General features: G+C 36.6%; 2 protein-coding genes across 5 annotated transcripts; one reads left to right on the plus strand and one right to left on the minus strand.

Moving 5' to 3' along the window:
* Window positions 1-99: 99 nt before the first annotated feature.
* Window positions 100-2,112, minus strand: mrpl14 (mitochondrial ribosomal protein L14). 2 transcript variants are annotated; one of them, XM_032553831.1, is made up of 3 exons: window positions 1,973-2,112; window positions 1,565-1,667; window positions 100-536 (listed from the first exon to the last, which is right to left on the minus strand). In XM_032553831.1, the coding sequence occupies exons 2-3, from the start codon at window positions 1,642-1,644 to the stop codon at window positions 170-172; spliced, it is 447 nt and encodes a 148-aa protein (XP_032409722.1). In that variant the 5' UTR covers window positions 1,645-1,667; window positions 1,973-2,112; the 3' UTR covers window positions 100-169. The 2 variants fall into 2 exon arrangements, with proteins under 2 accessions (XP_032409722.1, XP_032409723.1); XM_032553832.1 differs by lacking the exon at window positions 1,973-2,112 and adding an exon at window positions 1,819-1,931.
* LOC116713620 (CSC1-like protein 2) lies at window positions 1,646-25,382 on the plus strand. Of its 3 annotated transcripts, none has more exons than XM_032553825.1 (24): window positions 1,646-1,737; window positions 7,594-7,800; window positions 8,041-8,120; window positions 11,457-11,504; window positions 13,149-13,236; window positions 14,042-14,079; window positions 14,201-14,343; window positions 14,897-14,948; window positions 15,075-15,183; window positions 15,275-15,345; window positions 15,976-16,056; window positions 16,191-16,314; window positions 18,628-18,761; window positions 18,912-19,049; window positions 19,285-19,438; window positions 20,262-20,368; window positions 20,473-20,559; window positions 20,677-20,742; window positions 21,615-21,777; window positions 21,926-22,031; window positions 22,230-22,397; window positions 22,528-22,643; window positions 22,724-22,792; window positions 23,167-25,382. In XM_032553825.1, exons 2-24 carry the CDS (start codon window positions 7,630-7,632, stop codon window positions 23,344-23,346), a joined length of 2,493 nt encoding a protein of 830 aa, XP_032409716.1. In that variant the 5' UTR covers window positions 1,646-1,737; window positions 7,594-7,629; the 3' UTR covers window positions 23,347-25,382. The 3 variants fall into 3 exon arrangements, with proteins under 3 accessions (XP_032409716.1, XP_032409715.1, XP_032409717.1); XM_032553824.1 differs by lacking the exon at window positions 1,646-1,737 and adding an exon at window positions 2,224-2,501; XM_032553826.1 differs by lacking the exons at window positions 1,646-1,737; window positions 11,457-11,504 and adding an exon at window positions 2,224-2,501.
* The last annotated feature ends 1,063 nt before the right edge of the window (window positions 25,383-26,445 follow it).

Below are 26,445 nucleotides of genomic sequence, written 5' to 3' on the forward strand. Positions count from 1 at the left end.
TATTTGCTGTAAACATGAGGCCTCAGTAAAATGTCAAATATGTAAAATAACACTTTAGCATTTGATGTGTGGCAACAAAATACTATGCAGAAAACTGCAAATTGACCATTTTTCATTTTATTGAAAACTCTCAAGAGCTAAATGTTAATATATATTCGACATGATGAATTTAGACAAATGTGTTTGCAATTGCCAGAACTTTAGAGTAATTGCCTTCCATTTGACGCAGGCTTGATGGTATAGGGACCTTAATCCTTGTTCCAGTAGGGTTGCCGTTGTCCTCAATCAGAACAACATTGTTCGAATCAAAGCGTGGAGTCATGCGGTCCCCGGGCATTTTGTGTCCAACGATAAGTGCTTTCTTCTTCTGCCCTTTAATGGCCAGCAACACTTTGTCGCCGACTTTCCCAATGCCGTTCTTAGTGTAGACATGGATCACTCTCGGTGGGCGGTGATATGGCGTATTTCCAAGAGAGCTGTTGTCTACCACGCGCACTCTGGTCATTTTCTGAATTGCAGCCGTAGCAATTGAGACACTGGAAAGATAAAAATTAAGTCAGTAATTCTAAACTAAGCAACCTTTTAAAAGTACTTCATGCTAATTATTCTAATGGGTCCCACTCATTTTCAGTTATGATTTGAAAATAAAAAAAAGCAAGCAGCAAAAATTATTGCTGTACAGTACTTTCCTTACGCAGCTTAAACTTTTGCAAGCTAAACCTACATCAACATAATTGGGATTTTAAGTAATAGACTAACACCAAGCAGTGCATAATGATGAACCTGAAAAAAATACATCTTCTCCAAAATTATTTACAAATAAAATTAATCTGAAAAGAATGGCATGGGCATGAATTCAACCTCTTTACTCTGACTTCCCAAAAGAACATCCAGTGCATCCTAAGTCACCTCATTAAAAGAAATTAGACTCCGCCTGTGTGTCATTAAATCTCAGTATAAATACATTTGTTCTGTGAAGGTCTTGCAGTTATTTTAGAGACCAAATATCTTCATAAAGATCAAAACACACAGCTTTTATAGAGTGAGGAGTTTAAAGCAGAGCTATGTTCTATAACATTTACCAAGATTTGAAAATCTGTGAACACTGTTGAATTCATTATCTGAAAATGGAAAGAGTAACTAAAAGCTTGGTAATGAGATTAGTAGCCAATAGCCACCAAGGCCCCATGAACTCTGAGCTTGCACTTCACAACCTTTCTCTTATGAAAGTGTCAGATAAAAAGAAGTTGCTGTAAGAAAGCCTGAAAATGTGTCTGTCACCAAAACAAATAAAAAAAGGACATCAATCAATGCCTTGCAACACGGTGGTAGCTGCATAATGCTGAGGGGATGCCAAAAATGCAGCTAAGCATTTAGTTGCAACATGTAAAAAAAAGTTCAAGAAGTTCCATTAGTATTGCAAAGCCCTGTAAATTTCACCTAAAACGTATTTTTCGAAAAAGAATACAAAGACCAAAGATCTTAAAATATGCTTGCAATATGCTTACTGCACCTTTCAAAAACTACGTACATACAACATTTTTCCCCCAAAAAATATTCTTACCTAAATTTTCTTTGAAGGATTGTTGACGACGTCTGAACGAGCAGCACAGGAAGTTGTTGTAAAAGCCGGGGGAAAGTCATGATTACGACTAATCTTCTGTGGCCTGTGGAAGAAATGCAAACGGTTAGCAGCTAATACGCTAATGTTAGCGGTGTCAAACTTCACGTGGGAAGGTAATAAGCCTTAAATATGCTAAATGTTTCTCTGTTTGACAATAATTGTGACAAAAACAATATAATTAAATTGACACATACATCAGATTGGGTCTAAGAGTGTACATTTAGCAAAATAAGGTAACCCTTGTTTTCTGCTATATACGAATGTCGAGCGTACGTCATCTGGAAGCGACTACTAAATGTAGCTAGCGAGTTAACAAAATGCTAAAAGGTACAAACAAATATTGCTCACCCTAATATGAACTTAGAGTAGTATCCTAGTCATAAATGTTGCCAGATTGTGGGCGGAAAAAGGCCAGAAGAAGATGGGAAAAATAGCCAGAAGCGTGTCTGTTGCTGTGTGTATGTCACAGACATGCGCAACAGTGTGTGTAGAAATACAATAAACTAGATGTTACTCATCCAGCCCCAAGGAGGAATAAAGAGGTTTAAGACGCATGCGCAATCTGCATCTCACATGTCTTTGGGGCTATCTCTAAACTTGGTGTTGGACTGGTTCTAGTTAGCGACTTTTGTCCCACCGGCATACAGACTGACTCAGCCGCGGTGGCGGAGCAATGTTTATGTGTACTAACAGCTAGAAATAGAGTTTCACTTTCTAATTTCGTTTAGTTTGCTTCAGTTTTTGTCGCTGACACTCGTTGGACTTAGATTATCCAAGAGTTGCCTGATAGTCTCAACCTGTTCTCGAAGAGCTAAGTCGCTAGCTTCTACTTGGAAACAGTGGGCAGTTTTTCCTCACTGCTGCGCATTATTAGAAAGTAAGTTGTTTCTATTATATATATATCAGTGACCACTTTAATTTTTAGGATGTGTTCTCTGGTAGAGACGATTTTTTCAGCTCTGTCTGTTAAGTAACTTATTGGGTGCTGTCAGAACAAATAACGGCGTAAAGCCATCTCTGTACCATTAGCGTTAGGCTAATATATCTGAACAAATTGTTCCTTACTATCTGCTCAAATTGTGGTGTAAGGTATAAATACACACATCCCTATATAAATACATGTAATATGACTACAAATTAAATACTTGTGTTAGTATTAAGGATGTTTCATTAATACCTCCGGATTGTATGACCCATGGATTCGCCTGCCTAACGCAATCGGATATTTGTTGCTAATGAAATTTTAATAGTGACTTAAAGGCTAACTCGCGGTAACGATCAAAATATTTTAAAAAAAGTTAAGAAGAGTTCAGAGATTGTCATGCATGAACGCAACAACCTAAGCAAGAATTGTGGTCTATCTTAACAGCAGTAGGGAAAAAGAGGGCGACATTTTGACATGTCTTCGTATACTACTGTCGTTTTTCAGCTATCTTGCAAGTGGTCTGTTAGCCTCTGATGGATTTACTGACCTGGTTTCATCATGGACAGATGACTAGTTGGAGCTTGACTGAGATAATTAATCTCCGAGTTATCCCCATACATATGGAGAGCCTATAAAGAGATACATGTGAGCTGTCTGAATACATGAGCCATGGTGCTCTATATAAACAGTACCGGTATTTGTTTAAAAATTACCAGAAGCATCAGTCTTTCATAATGGATTACCTGATGAACTGGATTGAATCGTATGTTTGTACGATTGAATGTACATTTGTACATTTATCTTTGGTGCTTTACAAAGCACCAAAGATAATATTAAATACATAGAATTAGAAGTATACAATAGAAAAATATATCCTAAATTTTACAAGTAAATTCTGTTTTGATGATCTTTTCCTTTTTCATCAGTTGTGCATTAAAATGCAGAAGACTACAAGTTAAAATTTGTTGATTCACTTCTTACAGAGTGATATATTTCAAGTGTGTGTTTTTTTCTCTGTACTTTGAGCATGTAAGCTAATGAAAACCCACAATTCAGCTTCTCAGAAAATGAGAATTTACATGAGCAGTGAAAAAATGGTATTTTATTTTTTCTGAAGTAGGTAGTGAACATTCATTCTGGCTAATTTTTACATTGTAACATCTGTTGTCATGAACATGTGTGTGTGTGGGATTTTGCTTTTTTAACTCTTGTTGATTAGGTTAAATAATTGTGCTTTTAGTACTAACAGAAATAATTTGGATTGCTTATTTAATAAATTGTTAATTATTTCATTTTTTGTTCAAGGAACATCAGTTTCAAAATTTGATTGTAGCAGCGAACATTTTTTCCCAAGGTCATGAAGTTTCAGTCACAATGTTAGCCGTTGATTGAACACGTGCTTGTTCTTTAAAGTTTGAGCAGCTATTTCTGATTTAGCTCTTTTCTGATCATTTCTTAGTCTCTAATTTTTGTTGAACATAAGATACACCAACTGTAAAAGTAAAAAAAAAAAGGACAAGCTTTCAGTGGTCATTTGATAGAGATATTTTTGTAGCGAATATAAAATAAAAGCATTAGAAGATTTTTGTGCTTGATTCATTATGGTATGTCATGTATTGATAAATCTTTTAGTTATTTTTGCTAAGCTCAAAACAAAGCGAATCAATGAACACACTGTGTTAAGCAATAACTAAAGGGCTCAAAGCATTTTTTTCTGTTTCACCTGCTGTTGGCTGTATTAGATTAAATCATTGAAAATCTGGGAAATCTACTGGCTAATTTAACTGGTTTGGCACTTTTTCCAGCTTTAACTCGCTTGCAACATGACATGAAACTTATTGGTGTGTTCACCCTGTAGTTAAATCTGCCAATAATGTTAATATTAAGTATTATTTCATTAATACCTACTGTAAGAAGTATTAATTAGATCTACCACTGATGTTTAAAGTTTCCCTTAACTTTATTAAACTTTTTCCATGTTTGCAGTTAATCTCTCTTCGGTATGATTTTGCGTAACGCTTTGACGTTGTTATGTAACGTCTAATGTATACAGAAGGTTGGTTGATTGAATCTCAGGGAGCTGACAGTGATTTACCAATCAGGCTAATGTTAGCATTATAGTCTTGGATATTTTAATTAAAGTTTATCATTCTGTCTAATAATGTTTGCAATTATGACTAAACCATGTCAATTACACAGAATATGTTACTTTTATGGTGGACATGTTTGGTTTACACGAGCCAGATGACTTTCTAATAGAGTGTGCATTTATTTTAGTCACGATTTCACATCTTAAAGTTTAGTACCAAAGCAGATGAAGAAAGCTAAAAAAAATAGTAGACAAAAAAATGGCCAAACATTTGTTGGACCACATGTATCTTCCTTGTTCATAAATATTTGCAATGTCACAACATTAATTTCCCTTCAGAGATGCAAAGATGTGTAGTTCAAAGAAATTACACATATTTTATCACTGGAAGAGTATTTTAATTTTTTATTTTATGTGCTAAAATATAAGTTGACATGCTGGAAAAAATGGTTGAAGAAAAAAGCTGAACAGTTACTCGTTTAAATTTCTCTCCTAAGTGTTTTTTCGGGTCTTCATCCTCATTCCTCTTGGTTTATAGTCCTATAAATAAGTTTACACTAGAAAGTTAGTGTGATGGTGCTTGGATTGTTGGCGGTTTCAAAGCATGAAACAAGGCTTGGTCAAATAGTTCGCTTATGACATTATCAAACAGAGACTCACTCAGTAATGGAAAACACTGTAGATAAAAAGCTCTTGGTGACTTTCCTAGAACTGTCAGAAAAACACCAGAAATTAATGTAAAAAGTTGGTTAAAATAAACTCATGTAGACAGATAATATTTATATTGGACCGTTTGATCATATAAGCATTTCTTTTGAATGTTCTGCTTTTGTAGTTGTGGGTAAGGGGAGCTTGGTACACACTAGTAACCTAAAGATGCAAATATAAAGAAGTCCTTGAAGGAAATGAAACTGCAAGTCCAGCTTCTATGACAGGACATAACCTCCCGAGCTCGTGTTGTGACCCATCATGCGCTACTCAGCACGCCTTTTTAACTCCAATGCCTGTTTCTGCTGTACTTACTGTTAAACATCTGTGTCAGACCGTTATCTGAACAGAGATGTTTAACTAGAACATGAAACTGCTGAATTGATGTGTAATTTGTGCTTGTATATTAACTTCAATGAACCATTTCTCTAAAATAAACTTGCTTGTGTGCTTGCAATGGCTGTTTATTTTTACATTGAAGCAACATTAAATCTTTGCAGATATACATTACAAACTGTTTCATATGTTTTTGAAAACATCCATTTTTTTTTTTTCTTTTAATCTTTTTCAAGTGCTTCACCATGTTGCAGGTCTTTAATCTGCAAAGCGCCCATGACGGGCATCAGTGTGGGTGAAGACACAGCGGGGGCATGTTGTGTGCTGCTTGGGTTGAAACCGGTCCATTTGAACCCTGTAGTCTCTATCAGTTTATTGTTCGACTCTGACTGTGGCTCTACAGTGATATCACAGCATTCCAGGGAGAAGATAAATGAGTTAGTGTTAGGGCAGATGAGCAGCATTGTGGATTCGGTTGATAGTAGTGGGCAGAAAGGCACAAGACGAGCTGTGCAACTGCGAAACGGTTAGAAAACCATTACTTCCTGAATCCTTTGGACAATATCTTTGAACGTTTTTCAATTCAAAGCCTTTAACTTTAAACCATTAAATCAGTTAAGTATTTTCCATAAGATTCTGAAATGGAAATACACCTTTTTTAGTAGCTAAAAGGGAAATGTGTTGATTTCCTGAACATGGAGGTTAGTTTTAGAAAGTCTCACGTAAACCTAGATCCATTACAGTGTTTTGAAGTGCATTGTGCATTATTTATTCTGTGTGCCTAGTCAGGGGACATGTTGCTTCTGTTTTACTGCTAGACTGAAACTGAGGATTTCTAAAACAAAAATGCTAATCATTTAGACTCTAGCTTTCTTGTCGGGTGCATTTCAGACATAATCCTCTTATACTCTCGCTAGTCTATTCAGGATGTCATTATGAACCTATTTACATTTTAATAAATTTTTTTAAATATATTTTATTAGGGTTTTTTTTTTTTAAATTATTTTATATTTGACACAAGTTTACCTATAAAACTAGTGCTGGAAATTAGTCAACAAATTATAGTCTCTTTTATTGACATGTTAATGTTCTTAAAAATGTTTTGACGAATTTAAAAGAAACAACTTGGACTGTGGTGTCCAAATACTCTGCTGAAACTAGTCCTTTATTGACAAGAGATGTGTCATCAACAGGAAAGAACCTGGAAGAAATGGAATATAAGGCCAACCCATAGCAGGCTTGTTCCAACATGCTTCATCTGCTCAGGCTGACTTGTCAACTTCTCTGCTTACAAATCTGAATAAATTACAGGGACTGGAAAGATGCTGTTTATTTTTGTGGGGAGAACCCACATCTCTAGTAATTTAAGAACTAAGCTGTGAATATAATCTTTTGTTTTTCTTCCCAAATGTACATTGTTGTATGTCAGGCACAATTCAGAAACAAAAAAAAAATTTTTCTAAAATAATTTTATAAGTTTTGCTTATGTTATGCTTGTGGTCAAACAACAACCACAACAACAGCTAAACATGTGACTGATGACAGCTAAGCATGGATTCACATGCGATGGTCACAGTATGTCAGTGTTGGCTAAAAACCGGCACGCTTCTGGAGAAAAATTTGGTCACTTCTGTTCTTTCTCTCGGATCTCATCAAAAGCACTTCAAACCGAAGCAGTGTTGTTGGTAAAATTTCTTTGCAGTTGAGAAACCGTAACTTTTTAAATGGATGCACCTTGATACTGATGACATAAAGATCTGAGTAGGAAACCGTTTCTTATGTATGATCTAATATATTCTGATTTGCCTTTTCCATTTCTAACTAATCTTGATGCAAATATGGGAAGGATATATCTTTATTGCAACATTAAGTCAGTATGTGAAGTTGTAAAAATCCGTTTCTCCTTCGCAGGGTGTCAGCATGCTGCAGTAATTGAATTACAGATTGATGAAGATCACAATGGGCTCCTGGTTGGGGCCTCAGTGTAACAATGGGAACTGCTCGACCAACATCTCCAAAGAATTCTGCTATTCGGGCCGAATTCGCAGCACCGTACTCCAAGGATTACCGTTTGGTGGTGTCCCTACTGTCCTCGCCCTTGACTTTATGTGCTTTTTGGTGAGTATTTATGTCATTAATTTGAGGAGCCCAAAACATTTGTGCAGCGTTCAGAAGCTTGCCCTAGCGATGACTTACAGGTACTTGAACCTTTCCTTATTAAAACAAGATACTTCCAGGAATGTGTTTTGAAATGATGAGCTTTGTGAAGCTGTTGTGCAACTTTCATGCTGTTGGTTTCTGTAGTGTAAATGATGGTAGTGAAGGTGCTAACAAGCACTGTTTGTTGTGTCCCTGTAGCTGCTGCTGTTCGTGTTTTCTGTGTTGAGGAAGCGAGCGTGGGACTATGGGCGCCTCGCCCTGGTGACTGACGCCGACAGGTAATGAAACGCGTGCCAAGGTTCCTGGAATAACTTGTTCCAAACAATGGGAAATGTAGAATTATGGTCACTACCCGTTGGAGTATTCATAACACATGTTTTGTAAACACAATTATATAATCAATTATAAATGTATAAAAAGCAGATGCATTTTCCTGGGGGTTTCAAGCTTTTTAAAAGGAAGTTAAATTGTTTTTATTTTATTTTTATTAATATACCTGCATTGTAGTTCCTTTTGCTTGAAGCTGTTGTGATATCCATGGATAGTTTGTTTTGTTGATCTAATCTATGCAAAAATTTTACTCCTGCTGCATGTTACTGTTATGGGTTACTGTAATGATAGCATAAGCATTTTACCTCAACCGAGGTTTGTTAAAGAAACCTGGATTACATCACATACAGAATACCAACTTCTTTAACACTTCCTGAACATTTTATGTTTTGAATAGAATTTATACTGTGGAGTTTTCACATTAAAAAAGCTGATGCTATCCTGATTATATTGCATACAGAAATGAATGCAACATTACATTTTGTTGCTTGAACTGAACTGTAATAAACCACTTGGCTGATATAAACATAAAATTCATTTGGAAACACACCTTAAGGGACTTTTATTGAGTTCATTTCCCAGGTATAGTGCTCACAAATATTTAAATGACTTTGTAATAACAACGAAAAGCACCATTGCGTTTCAGTCATGGGGCTATGCATTAGCTAGCATTTATTTATCAGTTGCTGTATGTATTTGACACTCATTGTATGAGTCACAGCCACATTTCTTGGCACCCCGGGTAAAGATTTGTTAGAAGCCCTAAAGTTAAAGCAATCTCACACTGGGAATTTTAGAAAAACACAACCTCTAATATGAATAGAACATTTATTCAATATTTCTCAATAAAGAAATATAGATTTTTAAGCTTTCCTGCTGCCAATACTTTAACACCCATTTTTTTTAATAGGACATTTCTTAGTTTTCTAATGTAGCATACAGAGAGAATAACCTTTTACCATTCTTCTTTAAACAATGTCTCTATATTGTCCAGAGTCGAGCTCCTTTCTTATGCACTCTTCTCTTGAGCACACCTCACAGGTTATCTGCAAGTCTTAGGACTGACGGTTAAGATGAGTATAGAAAGTTTATTTTGAGATTAAAACACTTCTGTTTTGCTTTGGCTACATGTGCTTTGGCTTATGTGATCATTAAGATGTAAGTTGACTTATTTTCAGTTTTACGGAGGAGGGCAGCAGTTATTTATTTATTTTTTGTTTTGTTTTAGTTTTACTTCATGTCCCCGTGTTTCCAAAATTGGAAGATAATGTGAACTCTAACCAGGTTTTTGGGGCTTTTCAGGGAAGTAATACACATATCCTCCACTGTGCTTAACAGAAGGGATGGTAGTGATTTTGCTGATATTTATTCTTTATTTAACATCTAACAGACATTCAGCATCTGCTGCTGAAAAGCTCAACTTTAGTCATGTCAGACCAAAGTGCATAGTTCCAGTTAAAGACTACAGTAAACGCTGCATATTTACATTTGTGATGGTATGATGCTCCCAAACTGCCTAACTACTTACCATAGAAAGAGTGGTTGCTTTGCAGAAAATCCCAAAATACTAAAAAGTTTCTGAAAACTGATTAACTTGAAAGTGTTTCTTTTGAAAAAAGATTATTGAATGTACCAATAGTTCTCCCATTTGAGACCTCTTATTTAAATCTCTAAAGAAGGGATTTTTCTGGATTAAATCTACATAACTGTTGGAATTTCTTCAAGTTTCAGCACTGTTTGCAGTGTTGTTTATTGCCCAACAAACTGAACACGACACAATGGTTTTTCCCTTTGGATCTTCCCCATGGCAGCAATTCCCTCCACCCCCTCTCTCTTTCTCATTGCTGAATCATGATCGCTAGTCCTTCATGAAGCCTGTGACTCCTGCAGTACCGGTACTTTAAATATTTCATAGCCTAGCCACTCATCAACTGATTTGTATCAAAGTAAACAAACTATAGATGTAAAAATCCCCTTAGAAATGAAACTGATAGATGTCAGAGACGACTTTGATTTTTAGTCTTTGCATGTATTTCTTTAGATTCAGCGATAATCTGTTGTTTTGTGAGGCCTTTTACCCAATTTCATGTAGCCAGACAGGATTGAGAATTTAAGTGATTTCTTGATTCTACATGTCAAGTACGGTAATGGTTATGATGGCTGTGACTGATGCAATAGGTATCAAATCAAATGCTTATGAGTAAATACGAGCTGAAAACAAGCCAAGGTGTGGCTGATGTGAATAAGCTAATAAAAAATTTAACTTATCCTTATCCTAGGGAAAGGTTGATTTTTTTAAAAAATTTTTTTAGTTGGCTGTTTTTCTTTTAAAAATTAAATCATTATTTAAAAAATACTTTTTGCATTTACTCAGGTTATCTTTGATATTTAATTTTGTTTAATTTGAATTTTTGTCACTTTTGTTTCAAAGTAGCATAAATTTATATGGGGGTCCGTATTTTTTTTATTTTTTTATGTGAAGGTATTCTTCAACAACAAGCTGGACCTGTACTTGGCTCGGTTTGGCCGCCCTTCTGTTTTTCCAACAGAAACAGGCATAATAAGGAGGAGTCAGAAAAGAGTGTCAGCAGTTTGTATTTTAGTGGCAACAAGTGAGTTCTGCCACACATTTTTAGATCTTCAAAGCTCATAAATACAGGTATAAATACAGAGCAGTTTTTATTATTAACATTTAGGAATTTAACCCATATTTCATTTCAGACTAAGAAATGAAAATAGTTGGGTAGCTTCCAGGTTATGAGTCGCCCCAAGCTCTGAGGTGTTCCACTTCCTCACAATGAGGGGAAAAAGGCAGAGTCAGACGGACCTCGGACAGAGTCCTTGACAGTGCTCCATTACCCACATTCCCCAGCTGTGATTGTGTTGCGTCACAGCCACACTGTTTTTCCAGCTGCGTATGAGCAGAGAATGGGCCTGTAGCATGAAGGGAGGATGGGAGGAGGTGGCAGCACAGGAGACTTTTTTAACTGACAGGATATGGAGTTGTAGATTCACACAGCCTCCAAATACATGATGGAACTTTGTAAAGAAAACAAGCAAAACTGTGGTAGACATTTGCAATATCACAGAACATGATTAACTTTGTAAGATAAAATAATTTGTACCAGGTTGAACAGAGCTTTCACTGGTATACGTGTGATGCAACATGGCTACTGGATTTTTCTCTTAATTGATCACCCCCCTTCTTTTTTGTTCCCAGTGGTTTTATGTGAGCTTAATGGTTCTTGCTTTGTTTTGTATGTTTTGTTGTTTTTTTTTATCAGAAAAAAAGAGATGGATCAACGGTATAGCCGTCTGGATGATCGGGAATAGTATGTTCATCTCGCCGCATCGCAGAGCTACTTACTGCCCTTTTCCTCTGTTGTTTTTGTCTCTTCTTCTGACCTAACTCGCCGCTCGTATCCCTTCTGCTCAGGCTGCAGTGGGTTTTTTTGTCCTGATGATTTCATTATTTTTGTTCCTCTTTGATCCATTTCTGAGTACCAATCTGCTGGCAGTTCTTTCTCCATGTCACTCTTGTGCTATTGGTGTCGGGTGTCCCTGTTCTGTCATTGTCCTAATCAGATCTGTGTGTACTAATCTGTGTATTGACCTCCTTTTATGAAGCTTGAAGTTCTCCTGTGTGAGCGTGCCGCATGAGCCACACAGACTGGACACTGAAGGGGAGAGGTAATACTTCCCTGATGTGCAGCTGAACATAGACGGGCCCGGTCCTGTATTTGGTGGTTGTTCAGTGTCTTAGATGAGTTATTTCTCCTCACAGGAATGTGGGAGAGGAGGCCTCGGGCTCTCTCCTCATTCCTTTTCATTAGAATTGTTAGATCCTTCAGTGATCTCATACTTGAACATAGGATTGATCTACTTCCAGCAGAGTCATGGTGTTCTTCAACCTTACCATCTGGATTTATATTGTACTGTTTCTTTTACCTCCCAGCGGGAGTGATATCAAATTTATAAATATTAAATAAGCTCATATTGATTTATATTAAAGGGTGCTGATGGCTCTGGAGGAATAACTCAACAAACCTATTAGAGAAGCTTCTAATGGGTTTGCATACCAATTTGATTCAATTCTGCACTCTATAAATGTATTTTAAAAACTATTTTAAAAAAAGGAGGCTGTAAAAAAAGCTGTATTTTTTTCCTGACCTTAGTGCTATAAGTACTCAGTGGCCATTTATATGAGGAGTAGATGTGTTGTCATAGTGCAAGTGTCAGAGACCAGTGTCTCCATTTACTATATGTTAATTTACGATGAGTTACAATGCGTTCAGGAAATAACATCACACTTGTCTGACCATGCAAGCTTGAAATGATGAGATTTGCTATTTGTTTGGAAGACAACCAACATTAGGAGTTCAAGTTGAAAGCAACATAGTTCAAACACAAAATAAGTATATTCACATGTAGGTATTTTAACTACACTGTAAATGGCTTACTTTGAGTCTTCTTTACTCAATTAAATCATTCACACTGAAGAGTGTTGACTGGTTGCCCTCCAAACACTTAATACGGTGCATTTACTGTTAAGTAACAATAGCATTTTAAAAATTCTATTGTCAGGCTGGAGCTGATTAAATCTGAAAATGACCTAATTCCGGTCATGGCTGAATTCCTGGTGCATCACTAAAGTTTATCTCTCGTTATGTCCTTCTCCGACTATTATCATTGAACCTTCACTCTGCAGTGCTTGTAAGTCTTTATTATTAACAACGATAACAAAGCATGTTAGCAAGAAATGTGACTACAGAGGTTCCTCTCATGGCTCCCTCTGGTAAAATCTCCTCTCTTGGTTTCAGGGCAAATGTTTCTGATCAGTTTTATCATCTTTTCAATGCTGTACTTTACCTCTCTTTTCTATGACACCAAGCACTGAAACATAGCTGGTGTCACAAATGTCATCTTTGTCCGTTTCTATGCAGCAGCATGCAAATCTTGTGTGTTTCTGCTTGCAGCGTGAATTCCCCTTTGCCAGAACCAAATGAACGCTATGCACGCCTCACGTCCGTATCAAGCTCAATGGACATGGACCCGAGAGACACAGTAAGAAACCTGTGTCTTATATGAAATATGGGTGCATCTTAATGAAAAATAGAATATTTCCATAAAATAAAACTCATGTCAGTTTATTACACAGAATGATTATATTTCGAATCGTCATTTCTGGTTATTTTTTGCTGAGTCAACAGTGAGAACAGCAGCATTAAAACGTTTCCAGTCAGTGAATTAATTTCCCGCCAGATCCGGTGCAAACATTAATAAAAGTACCAATACCTTCAATGATCACGTGTTGATCACAGTGAATGTGTTGTGCCTAAACCCCACAATGAATCTATTGAGTATTGTCAAAAGGAAGGTAAGAGGCTTCAAAACCAGCCATGCAAACAAGTCAAAGGCTCCTATTGAAATGACTTGGGCTTCCTTAACAGCTCAGCAAAACCATTCTGATCAGTTCCATGCCACGCTGCATTGATGGAGATATTTATTCAAAAGGAGCTCTGACCAAGTTCTGTGTACATCCACTGTGTAGTGCACGGGCCAGCATTTCTGAGCTAAAATAATTTTAATTGGTCTTTTATGATATTTTAGTTTTCAGAGAAAAAATTTGTTTGAGTTTTCAAAAAGCTGCAGCCATAATCACCAAAGTTATAAATAAATGCGTAACATTAATCCCTTTGGGAGTCATGAATTTATTAGTATATTTAATTACTATTTTTTTTACATTAAATTAAACAACATGCTTTTCAGTGATATTCTATTTTATTGAGTTGCACCTGAACTGTTCTTTCAAGCAGAAGATAATGTCTATTCCTGTAAAAACTGATTGTTTTCAACTCTCCTATTTTAGGGCTTTTGCTCCTGGCTAACAGCCGTCTTCCGTATCAAGTGAGTCTGCTTCCTCACTGCTTGTGACAGTAAAGCCGCTGTACCGCTGGCAAAAAAACCATTCCCTTCTGATCTGAATGACTCAAATGTAGCTGCTGCTGTTTCTCTTTTCTCTCTGAAGGGAAGAGGAAATAAGGGACAAGTGTGGTGAAGATGCAGTTCACTACTTGTCTTTTCAGCGGCACATCATTGGCCTGCTTGTAGTCGTGGGTGTGCTCTCTGTGGGCATAATCTTGCCTGTTAACTTCTCGGGGAACCTTTTAGGTGAGCTAATTGAAGTTTACTCTTACAAAAACTCAAAAAAAAAAATTTTTTGTCTTGCATATTTTAATTTTTCAGTATGACAGAGTCCTATAACTCCTCTTTTTTTTGTTTTCTTTTCATTTTTATCATTTTGTTGTTTTTCTATAAGAGGCTACATGTATTACCCAAAGTCCTGTAAATGCACACTGTAGATAATTAAATATGTGACACCAGAATGACATTTTGCAGCTATTAACTTTAAGACTGTAAGCATTTGACATTCTATTTTTCTCTTGTGATTTTTCTTTTGACAGCAGTTTTGTGCTGCTGCTTTTCTTCCGACTTCATGTGTTTAGTTCCACATTGCTATCAATTATAAATTTCTGCTGTCGTTCGTTAATTTAAAAGGGCATAAAAGGACTTAACTGACCAGTCCTTTTATTTCTATTTAAGTTGCTGGTGAGCCACACCTGTGACTGTGAGGAAAAATACAAGTAGTGAATGTTGAAAGTGTAAGGAGGAATAAATGAGCTTTAACTTGCACTTGAACTTCTTTCTTTCTTTCCTCCAACAGACGACACTGCCTATAGTTTTCCACGAACCACTATAGGAAATCTAGATACAGAGTGAGTCTTGGATAAACTGTCCCTTTGTATATATATATATATATATATATATAAAAGATATTTTGTGGATTTATTTTTAACTCTATTTTGCTAATGTTTTATTTCTTTTGTTATTTGTTTCTACAGGAACAAACTACTATGGTTACACACTAGCTTTGCATTTCTTTACCTGCTGCTAACAGTGTACAGCATGAGGCGGCACACGTCAAAGATGCGCTACAAAGAGGACGATTTGGTATGGATTCTTAATTTTGGAGCATCATTACATGGCATCAAGCATTTGCATGTTGTTTGTAATTACTTCTGTTTTTTCCTCTTCCATGAAGGTGAAACGCACTTTATTTGTTAATGGCATCTCACAATATGCAGAAGAGAGGGAGATAAAGCAACACTTTGAGTAAGTTGGGATTTCTGTGTGTGTATGCATATATGCTTTTTAATTTTGTCTCACCAGAAGTTTAAACTTTATTGTATTTTGTTGGGACTTTATGTGTCAATCAATTTGATCAAAATGTTTGTTTTTTGAAGATTTTTTGGGGGGATTTTTTTTTTGCATATCCTTTACGTTATATCCCAGTAGATACATTGAGGTTTTTGGTTGCAACATGAAAAAAATAATGGATGAATTATGACTTAAGAGCCATAATTCATATCAAGTCCTGCTCGTGTTCAAGTAAAGTTACTATATTGATGTGGAAGCAACACGGCGGTTGAACACGGCGGTTGTCGGGTTAAGATGTATGACAGCCATTCCTTCCCCTGTTAAAACAGCTGTGTTGTCCTCGTCCCTATGTCTGGGAGCGGACAATGCCAGGCCTATATGTGTAATTGTCCCTAATCGAAATCAGATGAGTAGAATTAGGCAAGTCATGTGTCAAGTTGGTCTGAGGAGGTTGTTGTTGTTCCTGTCCTACAAAACTGCTCATGTAAATTCAAATGCATTTAGATGAATAAAGATATGCTGGTAAATGTATTAACAGATTTGTTTTTTTTTGTTTTGTTTCTCCCTCATTGCCTGTTCTGTTAGGCTTGCATACGAAAACTGCACTGTCCTGGATGCTCGTATCTGTTACAATGTATCGAAGCTGATGTATCTCAGCTCTGAAAGGTACTGGATGAAGGATGTGTCTGTTTGCCCTCAAATGTTTTTTTAATTACATTTGAGAATTGTCCCATTCATTCCCTGACAGAAATAGGTCCTCCTCTGTCTGACATGGCTATTTTTTCTATTTATGTATTCAGAAAGAAGGCAGAGCGTAGCAAAAAATTCTTTCTTGACCTGCAAGATAAGGAGAATGAGAAAACCATGATTAACCCCAAGCCTTGTGGACACCTTTGCTGTTGCATCATTAAAGGTTGCGAACAGGTGAGAAACTTACATTTTTTGTGATGTACTGGTTTGTTCCAGTGAGACTTCTCATATATAAGCCAAGAGGTCAGTTATTGGACTTTATTGCTTAGCACTGTTCCAGCATATATATTTTACCTACTCTAAGTATTGGCTTTACGCAAAAAAAGTGGGTATGCACAATATGCAATCCATAGGTGTGCTGTGCTACAGAGGGCACCCAAAACAGTGGCGTAAGAATTATTTCTAGTCTGGATTTTCTGTATTTAACAGCTTTGTGCATGTGTAAATGATGTGATCGATATAGTAGGGAGTAGGGCGAAGGATAAAGACGTTTTAGGGATGAAAAAAGCTTTTCAATGTGGTTAAAAGACATTGGTAAGACAAGGTAAATCATGTCAATCTATCATGACTAGGCTTGTGAATGTTCAGGTTAGTTTGAGTTACCGGTACAATGACAGGTCATGGTTGTCCTGCAACTGTGTGCTGAATTTATAATGTAAGAGATTACAGTAGGAAAAATATTATTTTGCTGTAAAGACAATAATTATTTGTTTAACTAGATGGTGAATTATAAAACATTCTAGAAGGTGGCAGTAATACACTTGAGTTTAAATGTCTTCCCTCAATATAACACTGCAGTGCTGTTGTGATGCATCCAGCATCCACCTGGATGGACCACAAATTATATAATTTTAAATTAAAATGTAATTTTTTTTATATGTGTTCTATTTTTTAAAGAACATACTTAACACAAAGTTCATTTCATTCAGCTGTGAGGATGGAGAGAAAAAAGAGAGAAAGAATCAGGACAGACAGGGAAAGAAACAGGTTGGTCTGATATTAGGCAGAAGTGTATGAACAGCCAATGTATCCCATGTGATATATTTAAATATACTTATTTTTAAAAAATATATATTAGCAAGGTCTGTAATTTGCTTAAAGCTATGCTTGTTTGACCATCTGACTTAGTACAGAAGGATGCAGGTTTGACCCACTTAGCAGTGATGTCTATTGAAAACAAAGTTGCATTCAGTTTCATTTGATGCCATTTTTGACAAAGGTGAGTGCAAAAGGATGCTTGTAACAATTTAGTTAGATGTTCAGTATGCACCTCTGGGCTTTAAACTTGATTGTATGCAGAGGTAAGTAGTAGTAACTAGTAACATTTACTCAGTTACATTTTCTTGAGTAATCTGTTAATAAAAATTTACATTTAACCATAGTTTTACTTCGATGTGCTTTTCATTTTTATGTTGGTAATAGTATTGTGAAGTATTGCTACTCTTACTTGAGTAAAATTTCTGGATCCTCGCTGTGAGTAACTTTGCTTAATGAAGAATAAAACATGTTTTAACCAAAAATGCAAGAAAGAATGCAATCTAAGCTGTTTGTTGGCTGACCAAGATCATTCATATCCAGTTTGGGGCAAATCTAATCATGCATGTGTGATTTAGAGCAAACCGTATGAAAACGATACTGGAAATGACTGCTCGTCACACCCATGTGGTCCAGCCAGCAGTCACACTTCACAGTAGTATTGAGGATCACCTTGTTCTGTGTGATCAGACACCTTGTGAGTCAGAGTTTGAGGGAAGGACACCCACCAATGAAACATCTCACTTCCTTTCAGCGTATTGAGAGCTGGTCTGCGATGACATGTGGAAATTATTTGACTCTCGTTTTTTATTTTGGACAGTCGGATTTCGAGACTTGGCCATGCCCACGTGCTTTTGATCCACCAAAACCCACTGTTAGCTGCCTAACAATGTCTTCAGACTATACTGAGTGTTTGTTCTGAGTTATTTTGAAGTATGTTACTAAAACCTGCGGAGGAGTTCTCTCACATGCCACTTCAGTACAATAGACAAAATGGCTGACTTCCTGTGCCATTTGGACAATGGCTCCAAGATGCCTTTTTTGTATGATCTAAGGAGTAACACATGTGTGCTGATTTATATAATACCCAATCAGATCACATAAAAAAAAGAAATGTTTCTAAGAAGGTTTTGTGGAGGAATTAGGTCATGTCTGCCAAATATTTGAGTAAAAATCTGTTCAATCATTACTGTCACTGTCAAATCAGTGGTCACAAAATTTCTGTATGAAAAACATATTTGTATGGGTTTTACCTAACTCTCTAAGTTGCTTTGAGGAACTGATTTTTTAAAAATATTATATGTAATCCATTACCATCAAATTTAACAGATATAAGCATTTCCTGATGTATAAAAAATGTTTTTGATTCTAAAATTTCATTTTCTGCATTGAATGACTAAAACTATCTTGTATTTTAATTTATTGTGATGGACTTGTGTTTTCTTCTTATAGGAAGAAGCTGTGAGTTATTATGCCAAGCTGGAGGCACAATTAAGGGATGAATACAGGAAAGAGAGAGAGAAAGTTAACAAGAAGCCTTTAGGAATGGCCTTCGTCACTTTTCAAAATGAGGCCACAACTGCCAAGTAAGTTCATTTAGATAAGTGAAGACATGTTTGTCAATTTGCTTCTGAACTGCTGAAATTCATTAGTCGTTTTTGCTGCAATGTGTTTTTTTGTTTTGTTTTGTTTTTTTACTTTGGTTTGTTTTCAATTGCTGGATCTTTGTCTGTCAGAATTTTAAAGGACTTTAATGCTTGCAAGTGCCAAGGCTGCTACTGCCGTCGTGAACCCAAGAGCTCTCAGTTCAGCTCCAGGCTGCACACCTCCAACTGGACCGTCACTTACGCCCCCGATCCACAAAACGTCTACTGGTGAGAACAAACACTTTTGTCACAGAAGGAAAACAATTGCTGGGTTTTGGCTGTTGTGATTAGTTCACATGCCAAGTATTAATCTAAATGCCACATTAGAACTTTTTTGGGGAAAACTCTTGATAATGTGGGTGTTTTTTTAAACTAGCGTATTAGTTTTCTGGCCAGCTGTGTCCATCTCTGCAGGTTATCATACCGTGTCTGTCTCACCGCTGTGTGACCCCTTTTCCCACAGGGAGCATCTGTCATTGGGAGGATTTAAATGGTGGGTCCGCTGCTTCATCATCAACTGCGTCCTATTCCTTCTCTTGTTCTTTCTGACCACCCCAGCCATTATCATCACCACCATGGACAAGTTTAACGTCACCAAACCAGTGGAGTACTTAAATGTAAGTATCCAAAGCTGATCTGTGGGGGTCTCTTATTTTGAAAAAGTAATTTAATTTAAAATCTTCCTTCCCCAAGTCTGGAAAAATACACTTAAAAAAAGAGTTTCTAGGTTTTGTACCTTGATATATTACCTTTTCATCAGACAATTATCTTATCATTATACACTGTATGAAATGCTGAATCCAAATCCTGTCACAGCTCTCCCTTGTTTCAGAGGTTTAGATTAAAACAAAGAATAAGAAAATCCAAACATCCAACTTTTTTTGTTCTAAAAAAGTACACAATTTGTAAATGGAAATATTATAGAAACACTGTTATAATTTGCAAGCACTTTCAGGCATGGGAGTGTCTCAAGACAATTTTGAAACACATTTACTCACATGCCTAAGATTTGTATCTATTTAACTGAGGGTATTGTAGTGACCTCTAACATTTTCATGTTTTAGTCTGCACCGTAAAACGTGACATACAAAAAATTACAAATATAGTAATTATCTCATATTCTCTCATGAGAATGTGAATAATGTTTTTTAATGAATAGCTATAGAAAGAAGGTGCTCAATTATATTTAATTATATATATATATATTTTTTACCTTAGTTTATTTTCAGATGTCACTTACCATATATTTAATCACAAATAGAGAAAAAAATATCCTTTTTACATGACATTTGGCCTTCGGGTTATCTTAGATTAAAGTTTTAAACTGGAACCATTTTTTATTTTATTTTTTTAATATTTGGTCTGGCTTAAAACTAACAGATAAATGTCAGTCAAATAGATTTAAATATTAGCGCCTCACTCATGTCTTTCTGATCCCAGAACCCCATCGTAACCCAGTTCTTCCCCACCCTCCTGCTGTGGTCTTTCTCTGCTTTGCTTCCCACCATTGTCTACTACTCCGCTTTCTTCGAAGCCCACTGGACCCGGTATGTTTATTATTCACTACTTTCAGTTCTTCTGTTTTCTTATGTATTTGAATTTTAGGAGCATCATGTTTTAATGTGTGTGAATGGTTAATGTTGTTTTACAGGTCAGGAGAGAACAGGACCACAATGCACAAATGCTACACTTTCTTGATTTTTATGGTCCTGTTGCTGCCCTCCCTTGGACTCAGCAGGTGTTACATGTTTTATTTTTTGCTTTGTAACAAATTATTAATATGTAATATAAGGAAATAATTTTGTAGACCTTTTTTTTATATGTTTGGGCTAATGTCTTTCATTCATTTTTGCAGTTTGGATGTTTTCTTCCGCTGGCTTTTTGACAAAAGTTTTTTGGATGAAGCTACAGTGAGGTTTGAGTAAGTATGGTGGGCTTGGATTTTTTTTATGCTGGTTTTGATTTTCCTTGGATGTAAAACTTTCAAACAAGTATTAAATAAACATCATACCCCAGCTTAGTGTGATGTGGAAAATCAGTGGGATTGTTGTGATGCCAACTTTACAACAGAGGGTTAAGATAAATTGGCCACAGAGGAGTGAAGTTTTGCTAAAAAAAAAATTCAAATGCTTTAATTTCACATATTTTTTAAAAAATATGTTGGATATTCTCAATTGAGTATATCCAACTTTAAGTAAGTTTGGAGAAAATATAAATAAAATTCTGCATGATTAAAGGCATAAATGGTAAGACTATTTGAAGGGATGTGCATTAGACCAACATGATGTGTCATTTGGTAAATAATGACACTTTTAATGCAAAGTTTAAAATTTTAATGGGCTTTTAATGCAAGTACAAGTTCAACATTACTTTGAAAGTGTCATTATTTACCAAATTAAGCAAAGTTAACACTTTTAATGTCTACAATGACTAAATACAAGACAATACGACAAATAAAGCTTGTACAGTATTAAGAGCTTCACTGGTTAAATGAGATGCAGTCAGTCAGGATACTGATTGATGAGTTTTTGCCTGAAGTTCTCCCTCCTGTGTTTAAATGCCGATCGGCCATTTTGGGTGTTGAAATTTTGACTTCTCTGAGACTTTTAAAGTCAGAATTCCAGCATCAGGAGTTGTTTTTGTTTTATTTTTAACTTGAAACTGGAGCTACCACTATTCATTAAAGTGTTTGATGACGTGAACTTCAATAATCCTTCATCAATATTTGTAGGCTTTGCATCATTTTCATTCAAAAATTTATGTTTTGTTCTTTTTCTCTTGGGATTTTTATAGGTGTGTGTTCCTCCCTGACAATGGAGCCTTCTTTGTGAACTACGTCATTGCTTCTGCATTCATTGGTAATGCTAACGACCTGTTGAGGATCCCCGGTTTACTGATGTACATGATCCGCCTGTCCTTGGCTCGCTCCGCAGCCGAGAGGAGGAACGTGAAGAAGGTCAGTCTTCAGCATACAAATCCAAACAAGACACACTGAAAATAAGTTTTTACATGATCTGTTTTTTTGTTTTTACAAAAAGTTAGATGTATGATAAAAAAAAAAAAAAAGAGTAAGAAAAAAAAAAATTTTGTTTGTTTGTTTTTAGCACCAAGCTTATGAGTTCCAGTTTGGGGCAGCTTACGCCTGGATGATGTGTGTCTTCACTGTGGTTATGACCTACAGCATCACCTGCCCAATCATCGTCCCATTTGGTGAGTCGTACTGTTTAAACTCTGTGCACTGCTCGCTCCGTCTTGTTTTCACATCGATAAGAGCACACTGATCAAGTGGCTGCAGGTTAGGCATGCAGAGGCCAGGCCACATGCAGGGGTTCTGTTCTGTGTCCAGAAGCTTATCTACAGGACTAATTGGATTAGTTTGCTGACTTCCTTGTCTTTCTTCCTGTGCAGGGCTGATGTACATGCTGCTGAAACACCTAGCAGATAGGTACAACATGTACTATGCCTATCTGCCAACAAAACTGGACAAGAAGATCCATTATGGAGCTGTTAACCAGGTGGTGGCGGCTCCTATCCTCTGCCTCTTTTGGCTTCTGTTCTTTTCCACCGTTCGCTCTGGTAAGAGGACAGCTCCCTCTACTGGTCACATAATTGTGGGCAGATATTTTATGGTGCCCTGTCTCACACTTTTTCAAACCTATAAATGAGTGAGAACCCATTAAATGTAGGTTGTCTCTCTTCTATTCAGGGTTTACTGCTTCAACATCCATGTTTACTTTTGTGGTTCTGATCATCACAATCATCATTTGCCTTTCTCACGTCTGCTTTGGGCATTTTAAGTACTTAAGTGCTCACAACTACAAGGTTATTTTATGTTTTCATACTTCTTATGATTATGTATGCACCTACTACTTTTGGTAAGTGTCTTTTTTTTTCTGCCTCAGATTGACCAGGAAGTGGATGGAATGGAGGACGGACATTCAGCAAGCCCTTCATCTGCCGGCAAGACAACGGTAGAAACTCATTCTTGTTCCTTAATCTCAAACAAATAGGTTTCCAAAGAAGGTAAAGTTGTAGGTTGAAACAACAACCTACAATTTGTGACAAAAATTATTTAAATTCTTACACTTTGGCAATGAAACCTAAGAAGGTTAAATAAAGAAGACAGTGAGAAATGACATAACAAATTGAAACAGATGGAATTTATGAAATACATCAGATTTATCTTTTTTGATGGGTTATGTAGCAAGTTTTTTCATAGCCTGGGATCAAGAATGCTGGGATCAAGTTTGCAGTTGGTGGCAAATATAACATACAATTCTTCTGTTTGTTTGCTTTTGAGAGGTGTTTAAATATTAAGTAATTTTTGTGTTGTGTTTTCCCACAGCAAACATACATATGTCAAGTACTTCAAGATCCCTCGTCGGAGGAGGCTGGATCAGGCAACGGAGAGGACGACGGGCAGGGGTCCTCGCAGGATGAGGAAATGATCCAGGCTGGAAACAACCTGACCAGCGACTTCCAGTCCGGGGAGGCCAGTCTCATTGAGAACGAGGTGAGGCAGTGAGGCAGTCTGGGACACGAAGACTAACGTCAAACGAAACTTGATGAGTGCACTAAATGTGTGACGTTAACATGGAAGTGAACCAGCAGTTCACCAAAGCATCTCAGCCTCCATCAAGGGACCTTCCCCTGACTAACATAAGCACACCGTCTACTAAAGATTCAATAGTTGTTTCTCAAGGACGTCTTCTTCATCAGGTCTCGTAAAAGAACATCTAGTGGGAATCTACTTTGACGAGGCAGGAGCGGAAAAGACAAGGCTCTACCCAAACACTGCTTATCAACCAATGGAAGAAGATGCTGATGCACAAATGAAGAGGTTTTGCCTTTTTTTGTGAAGGGAGAGAAGTTCTCTGTATTTTCTTAACTTTATTGTACTTGAATGTTAGAAACAGGGAGCTCAGGTTTCTCTGAGGTACTGCATTGTCGCATGTAAATTCAAAGGATGGAGCAACTGTTTTTTTGTTGTTTTTTTTTTCTCGTAATGCTTCATTGGTGTGTCTAACTGTCAGCTTTAGAAGCTTCCCATGAATTAGCAGCTTACTAATGTCGGCCTAATTGGAGCTTTAGCGACGGATTTAAAACGGTTCTTCCAATTCCATAGGAGCCTTTAAAGATAAAAGAAATTGCTACTAACACTCCTGGAGGCTTTGACACTACATCTATACAACTCTGGATTTGTGAAGTAGCCTTTTTCGACCTGATATTTATTGTAAGCATGATATTTTTAAATTCTGTCCAGCCTGATGCTACTTTAAACTGTGGAATATGGTATTTAATTCATCGTAGCACACTACACTGGCACAATGCTCAACCTCTGAGCCTTTGTAGGGACTGCTGCTCCTGATGTTGCCCTCCCTATGCCAGAATAGGGCGGGGTTCCTTGCACAGCTACCGCAGCAGAAACTGGAGGCTGAGAATCTGTTGCTCAGAGGAGGCCTTTTCAGATGACACTATGACTAGTTCTTTATGCATCGTTTTTGTTTAAATCTTCTCGTTAATGTTTACAGCTTGACGTAGAGGTTAGAGAATAGGCATCAAATTTAGATGGCTGCTTAAAGTTTTATGATTTGGTTAAATTCATTTCTCACCCCATCCCTCTTTACTAACTTTTTATTTACACACTTTGCGACGTACAGTAGCAGTCAGACGTTTATCCAACACATCATCAGAGTGAAGCAGGCGATGTGGCTGTACAACAAGCAAATTCAGCAAAAGTGTTTAAACAAAGCTAACTGGGTGCACAAGTTTGTGGGTTTAGACAAATTTCAATACATGTCCTAAGCAAGATGTAGAGAAACCTCAGTTTTTGTTGTCATAAACAAATTTCTGATAGATTTTTTTGGCTCAGTCTTTGTCCACTCTTCATATCAGAAACAGCTGACTTCATATAAGCTGGCTGGCTTTCTTTCATGAGGTCTTTACGCCGTTACAGAAGCTTAATTTCTTGCTGTATCGATTCCATGAATGTTTGGGAACATTGCACCGTTGAGACTCCTGAATATGCCTCAAGCTGTTAATTTGAGGTGAAGTTGAAGAGTTTAGAGGTAGCCTTCTTAATATTCCACACAATCAGCCTCTTAGATTGGCAGGGAAACAGTCTCTTAGCATGATGCATGACAGTTGGTACATTGTCATAGTGATCAGATTTCAGTTCAGTTTGGAGCAGGAGCTTTTTATCTTGATACCTTCCAGTTTTATATTCCTGAGCCTTTTGGTTCCTGAACATTGTTAACAAGTTCAGGTGGTTGAAACTTGGACTTCATCAGCTTCATCAAAGATCCTTTACACTCGTCAAAACTGATCTTGTAATGGATAAAGCTAAAATCATTAAGCTTCTGGAATGGTACTGACCTCAATTCTACTGAATATATAGGGGAAAAAATCCTTGGTAATTCAAACTTGTTCTCCCAATTCTTAATTTTGAAACTTCCTTGGAGTTATTTGTCGTTTAATCAATTCCCTCTAGAATAAAATAGACTCATGCATAAAAAAAAACACAAATTAACAGCATTCACGCCAATGATGATTGTTTGTGAACAACTGACTCATACTGTATGTTGGAAATGTTAATTTCCTGTAGTATTTGAGTTCTGTTACAATTTCTCATTGCTCTGTACCTAAAGCAGTAGGTTTAGATATCTAAACCTACTGCCAATAACATGTCAGGTCTTGGCTGCAATAGTTAAGCGCTCACATTATAGATGCTCCAATGAAGAAGTTTTACATTTTTGTACCACTTTATAAAAACAATGTAACTATAAAAGAAGAAATCACCTGTCCTACAAGGATGTCTCCATACTTATCATCCAGATTAATTTAGTTCTCTGAAGTTTCGTCTCATTGACTCTAACCAAATGCTAACATGTCATAACAAATCATTTAAAATCTAGTGCCCATGCAGTTTCTCAGGATCTTTTGAATTTTTACTTTAATTTTATTTTTTTAAACACACTATGACTTGCCCCATTAACCTTCAAGGAAACCATTGGTAAATAATGCAACAAAAAAAAACAACAACCACTAATCAATCACTGTTGGATATAATGCACTAATATTTTTCTCACTGATATGACTGGCAGAGTAGTACGTGGTAACTGCAATAGGCCAAAATGGCCTCCATTTGGTTTGATGGCATCATTCGTTGACGCATCGCGGTTCGAGTAAGACTGTTAGCCTGACACTACTGTATTTATCTGCTGCTTCTCTTGTCATGATAAGGTGACTTGCTTTATACCTCTTTTATACATGTGGGATAACTGCAAATCTCTGAATGTGTCCATTCAGGATAACAAACACTGTCACACTGTGAGGGAGATGGGTTTTTTTAGCACCTACTGTAGTCTTTGTTCAATAAATAAAATGTTACTAATGAATCTCTGAAAGAACTGTTTCCCAGCTAATCAGGAATTGAATGTTTTATACTGTAGCTACTCGTCTATGTCTAGTTGTTTGTTTTCACATTTCATTGGATTCTTAAAGCTGATGTGTTTAATTTGTACTCATTTAGTTCTGTTTAAATCACTGGAATAACTGGAAAGAAATGTTTTGTTTTCATCAACAGCCAACAGATCATCATAATAATGTCTACACTATATATTTA

Source organism: Xiphophorus hellerii, chromosome 22, assembly GCF_003331165.1.
Source record: "Xiphophorus hellerii strain 12219 chromosome 22, Xiphophorus_hellerii-4.1, whole genome shotgun sequence".
NCBI lineage: Eukaryota > Metazoa > Chordata > Actinopteri > Cyprinodontiformes > Poeciliidae > Xiphophorus > Xiphophorus hellerii.